This window comes from Nestor notabilis, unplaced genomic scaffold, assembly GCF_000696875.1.
Source record: "Nestor notabilis isolate BGI_N333 unplaced genomic scaffold, ASM69687v1 scaffold2812, whole genome shotgun sequence".
Taxonomy (NCBI): domain Eukaryota; kingdom Metazoa; phylum Chordata; class Aves; order Psittaciformes; family Psittacidae; genus Nestor; species Nestor notabilis.
Window position 1 is genome coordinate 3,348 of NW_009916796.1, and position 14,332 is coordinate 17,679.

At 39.7% G+C, this 14,332-nt stretch overlaps 1 protein-coding gene across 1 annotated transcript in view; it reads right to left on the reverse strand.

Moving 5' to 3' along the window:
* Nucleotides 1–958: 958 nt before the first annotated feature.
* LOC104413675 (thymocyte selection-associated high mobility group box protein TOX-like) overlaps nt 959–14,332 on the reverse strand; it is a 71,022-nt gene continuing 57,648 nt past the window's right edge. Inside the window, exons 3-5 of the mRNA XM_010024741.1 lie at nt 10,699–10,977; nt 2,541–2,785; nt 959–1,217 (exon numbers count right to left, since the gene is read on the reverse strand). Coding sequence (XP_010023043.1) covers nt 959–1,217; nt 2,541–2,785; nt 10,699–10,977 — 783 coding nt within the window. The remainder of the gene's footprint in view (nt 1,218–2,540; nt 2,786–10,698; nt 10,978–14,332) is intronic.

Genomic DNA, 14,332 nt, shown 5'->3' on the forward strand with positions numbered 1-14,332 from the left:
TCTTTTTTTCTTTTTACAGATTAGAAAGGGCCTAGGCCTGGAGTTTTAACAATGTGCTTAATAGATGATAATGAATAGGCAAAATGAGTCAAAGAGCAACAAAGATATGCTAACCCAAACTCTTGGAATAATTGGCTTAAAAATCTAGTTGCAGCCATTTTTTTCAAGCGTATGTCATGAGGATTCCATAACATCATTTTCCTGTGTTCCATCTTAAATTAAGAACAACAGAGATAAGGAAAATAAGTTTCGTTCTGCTATTCCAGTGTAGGACTTATTCAATTATTGCTTTCAACCATGAATAGGAAATACAAGTTAAAGCTGGAAATTAAGGGGTTTATGAACTTTTCTTAAACAGAATTCTGTGGAAAGACTTCAGATTTTTGCTGGTCCTACTAACATGACAAGCTCAAAGGAAATGTGTGTTTTAAGTCATTTAGGTTTATCTCCATTATATGGTCTTCAACTGTTATTTATGAAATCAAGTTTTCAGTGTTGTAAGTGGAGCACACATTATGGAAGGAAAAACTGCACCACTTCAACAGCCACATATTAAGGGTCATTAAGGGAAATGGTGGAGAAAACCAGGCACAAGATCTGCTAAATAAGTAAGGTTTGCTTGGTGTCATCACTAAAGACATGTAAGATTAAGTATAGAGACATGCTCTTGAGAAGTCCATGTCTCTGCCTTTTACCATTTCAGGAAAATTTGGATCCACAAGCCCACGGGCAAGCAAGGTGAATCTAAGATGCAGATCTAACTACCTGAAGCACTCCTGAGGTATGTGTTTGGATGTCCAGATTTCAACATGGGGAGTTATTCTGGGCAAGGACCTTTCTTTGGAGTAGGAACCAATTTAAGCCAGATACCAGCCTACAGTTTCTCTCTCGCCTTTGGTCAGAAGTCCTGGCCAAGCACAGCGGGGGCAGAAGGCTTCTTGCATGTATGGGCCTTCTGCTAAGCAGACTCCTGGTGTGGTGCAGCATTGTCTCTCCTGCCACCTGGCAGGTATATGGGACAAGGAGGAATGGCATCCAAACCTCTTGCTTGTGAACTTAAAACAAAAAAACGGTCTGTATGTTTTCGGAGACTTTTTGTGACATCATCATCATCAAAATCAACACGTTTGGCTATGACAGAACTGCTGTCATAGGTCTGCAAAGGACTGGGAAGGTCTAAACGGTCTGTCAGATCAAGAATGTAACCTTGGCCTTTGCTGGACATATAGCAAAGGGAAAAGAAACAACAGAAAATAACCTTGATGCGTCAGGTGAAGCGACTTCTCTGGTCCCTGCATTCACAAAGTAACCCTTTCTCCAGCTAAGCCTTCCAATCACTGACCTTATTCAATGGTGGATACTAGCTACAGTAAGATTTTTTTCTCCCAGTTAGTCAGCAAGTGCCAAATCTTGATTCTTACTACGCCGGTATCTTTAACAGGGATCTAGATGTACCTACACCATCTAGTTATTAGCAAAGTAAACTTGTTTTTTCAATTACAAATGATTTTACCTACCAAAAAAATCAGAACAAAATTTTCCATTGAATTCTAAGCCTTATTAACTATAATTCTGTAGTAATAATATGCTCAGTGTGAATGAATAAGATGCTGTTTTGTCCCAGTACTTTTCCTCTCTCTGTGCTGACATCAACCCCCACCCAGGTCTCTTGAAGCCAACAGAACTCTCACTCAGCACATCCTTTCCCTTTATATCTGTTTCTTTAATAAAGTTTCCATTTCTTTATCTACCCAACCCAGTCTGCTGCCAGTTAGTAAAAATGCAACCAATAACAACAGAAAAGCAATGGTATGCTACGAAGAGTATGAACGGAATTTGCCAGCTGTTACCACATGAATTTTACATTAGGCCAGTTTTATGCAGAATCTGGCTGACTCGGAAGGATTTCTGCAAAGGTTGAGATCCAGCTCTGCTGACCTCATTGCAGATCCAAGGCCTTTCCATAGAAGATGGAAGTAACTATGGGATGCAATTTCCACAGCCCACATGTATGCTGGATGATACCCCAGAACACTGTTGATTTGCCAAGGTCCACCCTAGGTCTCCTTGGGCTGACACATTTCTAATTCATTTCATAAAAGCTAGGTGGGTCAGAAAAAGATATGAGACCAGCTCCCCTTCTGGCATTGAGGGGCAGTGAAGCATTTACAACTGGGAGCTCCCAGTTGTCAGGTCCCAGTGCACAGATATTAATTCTGGCAGCAAGGTCCTCTTATACCACATTGTCACAGACAAGCCAATACCTCACAAAATCTTAGGCCCGCCAATTCTGGCATAAAACAATCCTAAATATAATCCTAAAGCTTGTGTCACACCCTGAAACTAAAAAAAATCCCTGAAACACTCTTTTACTGATTTCATACAGAAGAAACAAAATTATACTGTCCTTATCTCAGGCTCTTTAAATCATATTCCTGCAATGGCACAAATTCAAGTCTGATCCTGGCAAACAAAAGAAGCTACTTACAGTGCTTAGATGACCCTGATAACACCTTCCTGAAACAAAGCCTCTGAGCTACAGCACATTTTGTACCTGTTTTTGTTCTTCTCCTAAGCCGTCCCACATTGAAGCTACAATTTTAGAGACTTCACCAAAAGTAGCATTGGGGTTTTGGCCCTTGATGGCTGCTTGAGTGTCTCGAAAGAATAATGCATAGGCAGACACAGGCTTCTGTGGCTCATTTGGGTCCTTCTTCTTCTTCTTTTTGGGAGTTTTGGGTTTCTTTCCCATATCTGAAGCAGGTCTCTTCTCTCCACCATTGACCTGGAACATAGAATCAGAAAAGTCAAATAGTTTTAAAAAGCCAATTTAATTCAGCCCACCTATCAATCTATCGTTTGATCTTCTGTGATAAAAAGATATTCAATTTTGCATGTGAAAACGGAATTTTAGTTGCCATCTTTGATAATCCAGTTGTTGACACAGTCTACCTTAGTCACATATATAAAACGCACTGTAGGTATTTCAGATTATGTATTTTTTTCCTCTCCAAGTGCTTTATATTTAGCTTTCATATAATTGCTATAATCCCATTTATAGTTCATCTGGTCATCTTTTCACCTTTTCTAAGTTTTACTGCTAATGGCTATAGCATGCATCTAATGAGTGAAATTAAATTAGTTTCATTATAGCCTGACCACCAGTTCAACCACATGAACCACCTACAGACAGAAGGAACACTGTCATTTCTACCTTTTTTTTATCCTTATAATTTCCCAGAACTATCCTAGGCTACTGTTCAAATCAATTTCTATTGAAACTTGTGGTACAATACCCAGGGAATTTGAAGAGAATCTTGATTGTGAACAAAATAATTGAAGTTGTAGGCATTCCCCTACATGCCTTCTAATTAAAATCTGAAGAAACAGTGCTTTAGCAGTACAGACAGTTTAGACCCCTTTGGAGGACCAGTTCTGATCCATCTAGATTTAGCTGCATAGTTTTTAACTCTGCTCATGTGAAAACAAAAAAGAACGGTGAAGGAGGAATGGTATATGAAGAAAAGAGTATGTGCACAATTTGTGTACCACCTGAAAAAAACCCTGCACATGAGCATTTGTGGAAATTTGTTAAATGCAACTACACTTTGCCACTGAAAAGCTCAGAGATCCTGATCACCAAAGCACCTAGGTGACTTAGAAGCATATGAAGGGACACAGTCCTGATTCTTCAACAGCTTGGCACTCCATGGCAAAGCACCTCCTCTTGGTATGATCACTTAATTCACTATACCTGTAGCAATGATGTGTGATCATACCAGAGGGTTCAAAGGCTTTTTTCCCTTGTTGGCATGGCCAGAGACCTGCCCATCACAAGCATTTTGAAGCATGAGAAAATCAAGAGCATAAAAGGTTAGACACTAGGCTAAGGCACAGCTTTTATGACATCCTTCTATTATTATTTTTTAATAATGCATATCAAGTGACACAGGAGAACACAGGTGTTCAAATCACTGCAACTGCATGACGAGAACGGCTAGAAATTCTCATTTGGAGCAAAAAACTTCTTTATTTTTCTATGTACATGCCTGTGCGGTATCCAACAGGGCCAGGTGATGACTGAACAGCCTGGATCTCTGTGGCTTAGTAAGCACAGCAACAAAGTGATGACCATAATTTGAAAATGAAGTTGGTTGTTTCCTGAGCATTATGTTACAATAGATGCATATTTAATATAAGGTTAATGGACAAGGAGCCTATTGGCAGCATTTGGAAAATATGGAAAAATGGAAGCAATGTGCTACCCATTATTAAGTTATCCAACTCTAAGTCTCTTGCTATTATTTCATTCTACAAGGTACAAAAAACTACCATAGAAATGGTAATTAACTAGGGCTCCCTAGTGAATTCAGCAATATCAGTCTAAAGTCTTCAGACAGTTCTATGCAAACTCCATGATCAAGGAGGCTTGACAATAATTTTGGTTATAGTTAAAATTTTACCTCCATTATTTGCTAAAGTTTTCCTCTTTTCAGAGGAAATCTCATTTGGCCTAATGAGATTTAAAGTTTCCTGTGTATTAATATAAAACACTACTTAAACTTCCGTTCAGCTAAATGATATGCTGCAGGAAGTTGTGTTAAGACATCTTCTGGTAAGCTGTTCTGAAAACAGCTCTAAAATCTTATTCTCCAACCTGAATGATCAAGACACCAAAACCCCACCGTTAAAAGAGAGTACTCACAGGGGAAATTCTGTTTGTCTTATATGAAAATAACAAAATAAAAATAATACCAGAATTCCAGTACTAATAACCTTACAAATGGCTGAGATGATGGCCTACCTTATGCTCCCATCAGTCTATCAGCTTCATAGACTCCACTTCTAACCACCAAAGCAGAGACAGATGGGAAGTAAAATAAAAAACATATATTCTGCTAGGCATAGACTTGTGCCTCAAAATCCCTGGAGGTGTAGTTAGCTCATGGTAATCCACCTACTGTCATGGCTTATTGCTTAATTATGGTGATGTATTTAACTTATTTATCACAAGAAAGCAATAATCTTTCACTTTAAAAAAGTGTACATTAACCATGTTGCACACATAATAGATCACAAAAATATCTAGTGTAGGATTTAAAACTATCAAGTAAGGCACATCGTTGATATCTAAATGTCCCTGGAGAAGCTGGAAAATGTCTATAAGCATATTTAAAATAAACTGCAATAGTACCAAAGCCTTTAATGGAGCTAGGAGAGCTGTTTTATGCACACTGTCTTGCAGTAATCGCTGTAGTTTAAAATAGATTTTAATCAAGCACCATCTGCATAATAGGCTGAACAGACAACATAGAATTCTACTTATAACTGTTATCATATAAAGTAAATATTGTAAAACCTCTACCACATAAAAAGAATATGCTGCAGCAGTTCTTCAGTAATTGTGTTTCTGTTAGTTAATTCTTGCTACTTGCAGCCTTTTCACTATCTTCCCTCTAAAATGCATTATTTGAAATTCTCTCATAAGTGATATTCCAATGAGCATGGAAGAAAACCCTGTTATCCATCTATGAAGAAATACATATTTGCAAACCACTAATGCTTTCAGCAGCTCACAATTATGCTCGGCTATAACTTAATACATGTTTAATGATCCAATAGTATGAATTATGGCAAGAATTACATAAATGTAATATTCTAATGTTGAGGTGGTCAGAATAAAGCAAGTAGTAAGTGGTCACTTGGTTTAGAATGTTTTCATAGTTACTTGGAACTACTGATTTTTAAGTTCTTTTTTTCTTCTTCTAACCATAGTCCCACATATTAGATTTAGGAGAATTAAGGAGACTTGTGCATGTACGCTTGCAGACACAATATCCTTGGTCTGAAACTACATTTCATATTTAATCATAGAATCACAGAATCATAGAATGGTTAGGATTGGAAAGGACCTTAAGATTACCTTGCCATGGGCAGGGCCTCACACTAGACCCTGTAGCCCGAGGCCCTGTCCAATCTGGGCTTGAACACTGGCATGGGTGGAGCATTCACAACTTCTTTGGGCTACCCATTCCAGTGCCTCACCACCCTCACAGTAAAGAACTTCTTCCTTATATCTAATCTAAACTTCCTGTTTAAACCCATTACACCTTGTCCCATTGCTACAGTCCCCCTCGAAAGCATCCTTGTAGGTCCCTTTCAGATACTGGAAGGCTGCTATCAGGTCTCCACACAGCTTCTCTTCTCCAGGCTGAACAGCCCCAACTTTCTCAGTCAGAGGTGCTCCAGCCCTCTTATCAACCTCATGGCCCTCTTCAGGACTTGCTCCAGCAGCTCCATGTCCTTATGTTGAGGACACCAGAACTGGACACAATACTCCAAGTGAGGTCTCACAAGAGCAGAGTAGAGGGGCAGGATCACCTCCTTTGACCTGCTGGTCATGCTTCTTTTGATGCAGCCCAGGATACGGTTGGCTTTCTGGGCTCAAGTGCACACCTAAGCCGGCTCATGTTCAGCTTCTCATCCACCACCACCCCCAAGTCCTTCTCCGCAGGGCTGCTCTGAATCCCTTCTCCGCCCAGCCTGTAGCTGTGCCTGGGACTGCCCCGACCCAGGTGTAGGACCTTGCACTTGTCTTGGTTGAACTTCATAAGGTTGGCATTGGCCACCTCACAAGTGTGCCCAGGTCCCTCTGGATGGCATCCCTTCCCTCCAGCGTATCAACCGAGCCACACAGCTTGGTGTCGTCGGCAAACTTGCTGAGGCCACACTCAATCCCACTGTCCATGTTGCCAACAAAGACGTTGAACAGGATCGGTCCCAACACCGACCCCTGAGGGACACCACTCGTTACTGGTCTCCATTTGGACATTGAGCCGTTGACCACAACTCTCTGTGTTCGGCCATCGAGCCAGTTCTTTATCCACCGAGTGGTCCATCCATCAAATTTATGTCTTTCCAGGTTAGAGACAAGGATGTTCTGTGAGACAGTGTCAAATGCTTTGCAGAAATCCAGGTAGACGACATCAAATGCTTTGCCCCTAACCACCAGTTCTGTAGCCCTATCATAGAAGGACGCCAAATTGGTCAGGCATGATCTGCCCTTAGTGAAGCCATGTTGGCTGTCACCAATCACCTCGCTGTTTTTCATGTGCCTTAGCATGCTTTCCAGGAGAATCTGCTCCAAGATTTTGCCAGGCACAGAGGTAAGACTGACTGGTCTGTAGTTCCCTGGGTCTTCCACCTTCCCCTTCTTGAAAATGGGGGTTATATTTCCCTTTTCCAGTCATCAGGAACTTTTTGTGATTGCCATGATTTTTCAAATATCTATGATTTCCATGGACCTAGCAGCTTTCTGACTAGACTACATACACAGTCTAATTATAAGACCACATACATAGTCTTATAATTATGCTACTGTTGTCACTGATCTCATGGTCAAGCTTCCTCAGCTGCCTTGCCTCAGAGCGACAGCATGCAGGGCAACTGTGCCCTCTATAATGCAGCTCCTTTCCCTTTTTTGTGCAATGGAATATATGATGTTTAAAGTCCAAAAGGCCTATATGAAAGAGCCTTTATGAGAATGAGTATTGCCAAAAAATATTTAGCAGTTTCTGCTATTATTTCTGTGTATGTTGGAGAAGCCTTACAACAATTTGAGTATTTCCCATAGAACAAACATCCAAGAAACTCAGTACGTGAACAATTACATCAGTTTGTAAAGTTTCCTTATTACTCTCATTTGGAATATGTACATTAAGCTGAAATGGTCATTCCCTCCATGCACGGAAATCAGTGGTTCACTAGGGATGCAATTATATTTCTAGTCCAAATGTATATAACGTATATATTTTTTCATACTTTCTGACATTCTCTTTCTATAAATTCCCACAAACATGAACAGGACACTGAGATTTCTGTATTCTATTCTCAGGATAGAAATAGGTAAAGTTGTTAGGGATGTCTCTATCAAATTAAAGGACTATTGGCTCCTCTGTCACATGTAAGGCTGGGCATTTGGTTGGTATAAACTAAGGGAGGTTATATGACACTGAGGTGATTTTCCATTTGAAAATGTACTTTGTCTTTTTTGAACAATGTTGGTACACAGGCAAACATCTTCTCCTGCTGGTTAAATAGGGAGAATGTCACTGTTGCTATTAATGATATGGTGAATTTAGAGGGAGCTGTTTTTTACACAGTCCTCATGGCAGGAACATAGAACCATTTAGTTGGAAAAGACTTGCAAGATCATTAAGTCCAACCATAAACCTAACAGTGCCAAGTCCACCACTAAACCATGTCCCTAAGTGATGCATCTACACATCTTTTAAATACCTCCAGGGATCAGGACTACACGACTTCGCTGGGCAGCCTGGCATCTGGCATTTTAAAACATCAGTCCCACATTCCCTCTTACTTGCTTCATGAAGCTGCTTAAATGTGGCGAGCTCCAGCAGCTACGACATGACTACATCTCCTGAAAGAGATTCTCACAAAAGACAGAACAGACTCTCTCTTCCTGTCCTCATCCAGTGCCTTCTTTCACTGGGACGATTTCTGGAGTGTGAAGAACACTCACAGGCCCTTCCAAAGCAGCTCTGAGAAAATGTAATACTGCTGTGGCTGGGGAGGAAGTTTCTCCACAGAAAGCTGGTTTATTCTAAGTATCCGTATCCATTCATATTCATTGGCAGCTTCCAGAAAGAGCAACACTGACAGAAGGATATGCAGCAGAGGGGTTTAAATCGTAAACTACAACAATACACTAACTTCTTATGCTGATTATTCAAACTTTCTTGTCTTTTATAGAGGGAGCTACAGCAGAACCATTGCATCGGATCAGCAATGACAGCCCACTGCCCATCTCCAGCGGTGGCCAACTTCAGGAGTTTTCACAAAGACCTAAAAATCCCACAGAAGACAGGTATGGCAAAATCTGCCCCCCATCAAGCTTGTAGTTTAAGACCTACTAGTTGGAGACAAATTTAAGCCCTCTGACATCATTAACCAATTTTAACATACTTTAAAACTTTTCTGTTAGCAGAGAAATTATAATTATTGAATTTATAAACTTCAGTATACTGAATTTAATTTTGTTTTGTGTATTGTGCCTTCTCTCATATTTTTCTGCTTCAGCTGAGCATGAGAAAATTTTACAGGCTTTTCCAAAATAACTTGTTAAAAGGTTGAACACTTACATAAACTGGCTTTCACAAAAAAAAGGACCAAGTTTTACTTGGTCTGCAATGCTTAGTATTTCTTTATTGAAAACATTAGCTTCCAATGAGTACTGTCGACGTGAAACCACAACCCTACACTTTTGCTAGCACAAAGTTTTGCAGTGAAAAAGCACATGAGAAATAGGGGTTAAGTAACTGAAATATTTGATAGAAGCAGAAAGGGTATATTAATTATTTGAGTGAATGTTTCCTCCAGAAATTTACAGCAACTTGCATATTCCAACCAGCATATGTAAAAATACTAGCAAAGCAACAGGAGTAGAAAATGAATTATTCTGAAAAAGTAAGGCTGCCTGGAATTATTTTTACATAGCTGTATTCTAAAGCCTCCCTCAGTAAGGAAGTGCTCATTTAAAATGTATGAATTATTCAGTAATTTTTAAAACCTAAAGTTTCTGAAATCAGAGGAAAGTCCTAAAATAAAACTTTTGAATCAGAATTTATTCAAAATGTGGTAGAACATATGTCTCCAATTACATGATTATTTTATAGCTTGAGGCATGAAAAACAATATAATTCGAAAACAAATCAGACTTACATTTCTTGACTGCCTTATACCTCCACAGTGACACACAATAAGTTTTCTTCACATTCCTCACAAGTCTGCAACTTTTCCTCACAAGACATGGCCATGTACCCACCAGGGTACACACTATGCTACAGGACTGCTTTAACAAGACTCCTATTTTGTAGTGACCATAAAATAGAGCTAAAGAGGCTCTCAGTTCTGACATTCCTGGTTTAAGGGCTGTATGACTTTGTGCTAAGTCCCAGTCTTTTTGTGTCTCAGCTTTTGTGTCTGCATAATTCAGATAACATACTTGTGTATTTTTTGGAGGTTTTCAGGATTTCGGGAGGTTTGGGAGGATTTTGCGTGCAAAACCTCCTATATAAATTTACATTTATCCTGTAAAGAAATTTATTCTTTAAATGACTATTATCACATCATGCCTGTATTGACACTAAAGTGAAGCTTGAATATGTCATGATTGAGTGTGGGCACCTCCCAAAGTATAAATGCACAATGATCTTCAAGATTTCCAAGGTAAGACTTTTAAAGCTCGTAGAGGATCTTTCTTTCTGGTTGCTATGATGTTCTGTTTACTCATGCTGTGACCAAGTAGCAAAGACTAGCAAATTGTACAGACTGTTCATACTTTTTGTAGCAGTAACTTGATCTTTAACTAGGAACAAACATCCCTTCTATGCAAGTGAGAAAACTCAACCTTTATATTAAAGTCCTAAAGGAATGGCTATCCTTTAGGTGTTTTATAGGATTCTAGTTTGCTTTCATGAAGAGGAATGATGTCATTTACTCAAGCTGCCTGAAGAATTGACTGGAAATTACACGTTCTGTATTCATAACCCTTTATTCACTTCAGTCAACCACCAACAATGTATAAAATATCACCCTGATAACTGTGGCCATACGATTAATTTAGCAGGTCCTAAAAATATCCATAATTTAAATAGTAATCCTAGCATCTAAGCCTACCTTAGAGCTATCTTCTCCTTCATCTTCATGGACTGAACTGGATGGTGAAGGAGTTGCAGATTTGCTTCCAGGAGGAGAGGGCGAGTTGTGAGGAACATTGTTTCCACCCATATTCAAACCAAGCTGTGCACTGAGCTGGGACTGGTTAATAGTAGTCAGCTGCCCATGCTGCATCATTCCTGGCTGCCTAATATCTGCAGGTTGAACCCTTGGCCTCATGGTTGCCATCTGAGGATGGGAACTATACTGGGCTCCTTCTGTGTTCCGTAAATCTTGCATCTACAAGAGGAAAAAAACTGTATTAAGCATATCACTAATAAAGTGTTCTGTTCCTTTAGACCTTAGTTGGCCTGATCAGGTATACAAGGCTTAAAAGAAATGGCAAGTACTTAAATAAACATGTAAATACTGGAAATAAACAGAGTAAGGATATGATTGACATTTGCATACCAGTGATGGTTATAAACTACTCAGGCTCTAGTCTCAGCCCACGGGAATAACAAAAAGAAAAAAAAACCTTGTTTCTTTATAAGGGAACAAAAGGGCACTGCTTTCTGTAACTGAATGTATAGCATTTCAGAAATGCTAACAAACAGGGACAGGTTTGTACTCTGAAGTTCAGAACCAGATCAGAACATGCATATCCTCAAAATTCGAGACAATTTTCAGGTCCTACTTTTCTTCTTAGGATTTCTCTGTGTTTGAGCTGTGAATCTGGGAGCTGCAGTTTTCAGAGTCTGAGTATGTAGTATGAGGTCCAAATCCATTTTGCTTGGTGCTGTCCAATGAGATACTGGAATTTTCAGGATTCAGACAACTGACAAGAAGGATGCATTGATAGACTGATTAAATGATTTCTGAATTGATTTGCTGCTAAGACATACATGAACGGAAAGCTCAGATATCGTGGGATTGACAAATGAATCCATTGTGCTATGTGGGTCACCGCTTCTTAGCATTAACGAGACATACTATTTTAATGCAAGCAACAAATTCAGTCTTTGCAAGGATAAGAATTAAAAGCACTGGAGGATGAAACTCCTTTCTTGTCCAGAGGTCAAATGCACCACACACACACTACAGTAGATTGCCTGTAACATCTTTTCAGCATACTCATACGGAAACTTGACAAATAGCAAAGAACATGAGGGAGAAGCTCAGATTTAAGCTAAGGTGTTCTGTGGGTGATTTAAAATTGAAGTGTCAATTCAGAGCTGAAATGAAATAGATATAATTGTCTTTCCGTGAATCAGACAAACATGCCATATGTATCGAGTAGAATTTGACAGGAACTACCATTGTATAAGTTCCATTGTGATAAGGACATGTGTTAATGGTTCAATATATTAACATAACCACTTTTATTCTACTGACAGCCTTTGTTAGATGTGTCATCTGAATTGTCTAAAGATCATTCAGATTTTTTTTTTCAACTTTTAACAGCTTGTGACTTCCATAACCTCTCTCTCTCTCATACACACACTCCTATATATCACAGCCACCTCTGTAAGATACCTTTCAAGCAGTTAACACACAGAAAAGATAAACCTGTAACTTCGCCTTTTCTCTTATTATTGATAGTGTACAAATTTATCAGTTTTAGGGAGATAGTCTATGAGCTTGGGAATTGATTTTTGTAAAGCTTACTTGTTGGCAGTAAATCAAACTAATAGTACCATTAGTTATGGCATACTTACCACTTCACATGTACATGTGTCTCTGAAAAGTATTTCAAATGGCTTCTGACAACGTGACATCACAATTATACCTGTATTTATATCGCTTTAGAAATTAATAGCTTTTGGTAAAAAAGGGTTATCGATACAAACATCTTCAAGTTCATTTAATGACTACTAAAGCACTGGAGGAGAGGAGCAGAAACAGTGAAGTGTATGAAATCAACTGAAGGCTGAAATTTGAATCCTGGCAGACATTTATATTTCTAAAGATTGCTGCTGACTTCTTTTCCCTTCCCACCAGTATCAGTTCCCCTCCTCGCAAACATATTAGCCTTGAAAGCTATCATTATCTCTGCCTCTAGCAGACAACCCGTATCAAGACAGTTGTGCCCATGAAGCTGTAACTGCTGCTCAGCCATTTTGCTCTAGATCCAGCTGTTTGGGCTCGGCAGCAGTTGGGGAATGGGGACCAGGAGTGTGGGCTGGCCCCGGCTATCTTGGAAACCCACCCAGCCCTTGCATGGTGGGGTCAGGGAGGCAAAACCCTCCCAAAAGCCCTTCCTCCACCCTGTCTGCACTGCTCCAGCCTCAGCGGGTACGTGTGCCCTTCCCAGGGTGCCTACCACCCCTCAGGAGATGAGCCCGTGCTGCTCCACTTGCAAACACCTTGAGTTTTCATGGTGCAGCACCTTGTGGTGTCAGAGCAGGGCTGGGAATAAACCTCCTCACAAAAGACTGGAAAAGGAAGATTGCTTTTAAATAAGAACGCACATTACAAGTATTTGATGAACTCTAGAAAGGAAACAATCACTATTTGAAACTCCTAACAACTCTTACTTTGAACGAATTTGCTAAGTATCTATCTCTGAAAGCAGGGCAAAGGTTATAATTTTAATTACTTTTCCCCAAGTAAAATGTAATACAACTCCTATTATTCAAAAGATCTCTCCTTTATTAAAAAAAACTTCATGTGAGACTCAAATATTATCAGATAGATACTGCAGAAAATTCTGTGTTGTCATCTTGAAACAACATATATTTTTAAACAGTTCCTGATTTACTTTTAGCTCCTGTGCTGAACATACACTGTGTTTTCAGATAACCAACTGGATGGTACTGGATGTACTCCCATACAACACACACACATGTGTGTGTGTATATATATGAATATTTGCAAGAGATCTCTTCACTAGTAAAATTTCGAGGAGTGCGAATGAGTTGGTGCAGTACAAAAAAACCCCAGTATTTCTCTTTTCACATGAATTCAGCTTGTCTTCTAAATTTTTAAATCAGATAAATACCAGGATACCTTTATGACAGTGGGTGTAAGCAGCAAGTTTGTTTAACAGTACATGTTCCCTTTTAGTTGCTAAGCCTGGAACCCTCACCTACCATACCTGCTTGCAGAGAACCTGCCAGTATAAGCCCATTACATTGAACTGTGGCCCTCAGCAAGGAGAATCCACATCTGCAGATGAGGTTTTATGCTCACCTCTCTGCCATGCACAGCAGAGCCTGCCTTCCCCCATCCTCCCCTTCCTAGTGAAAAAGCGGGATTGTCTAAGAAAATGGAAACTGCTCATTCCTTGAGTAAGAATGGGCAGCTAACTGCATAACTGAAGAGCTGTGAGATAGATAACACCATGGAAAGCATGTGAAGATGAACCTTCAGGGTTCCTAAAGGATCAATAAAACAAAAACTGTTCTATCTTCTCTGTTGGGTTCAGGAACAATCCTACCCACGACTGGGTCTTGGGTCACTGCTGTGGCGTGACAGTACGTCTCTGTTTCAAGCAACATGACGGCCTCCTCTCTGCAGGAACAGTGTCACTAATCAGATACACTCTCTGTCAACATTCCATGCAGAGTATGACCAATTTATTTTAAACTGCTTCAAGATCAGATGCTTCCTATTCCTTATTCCTCCAGATGGGAGTTTTACAAAACCCACCAAT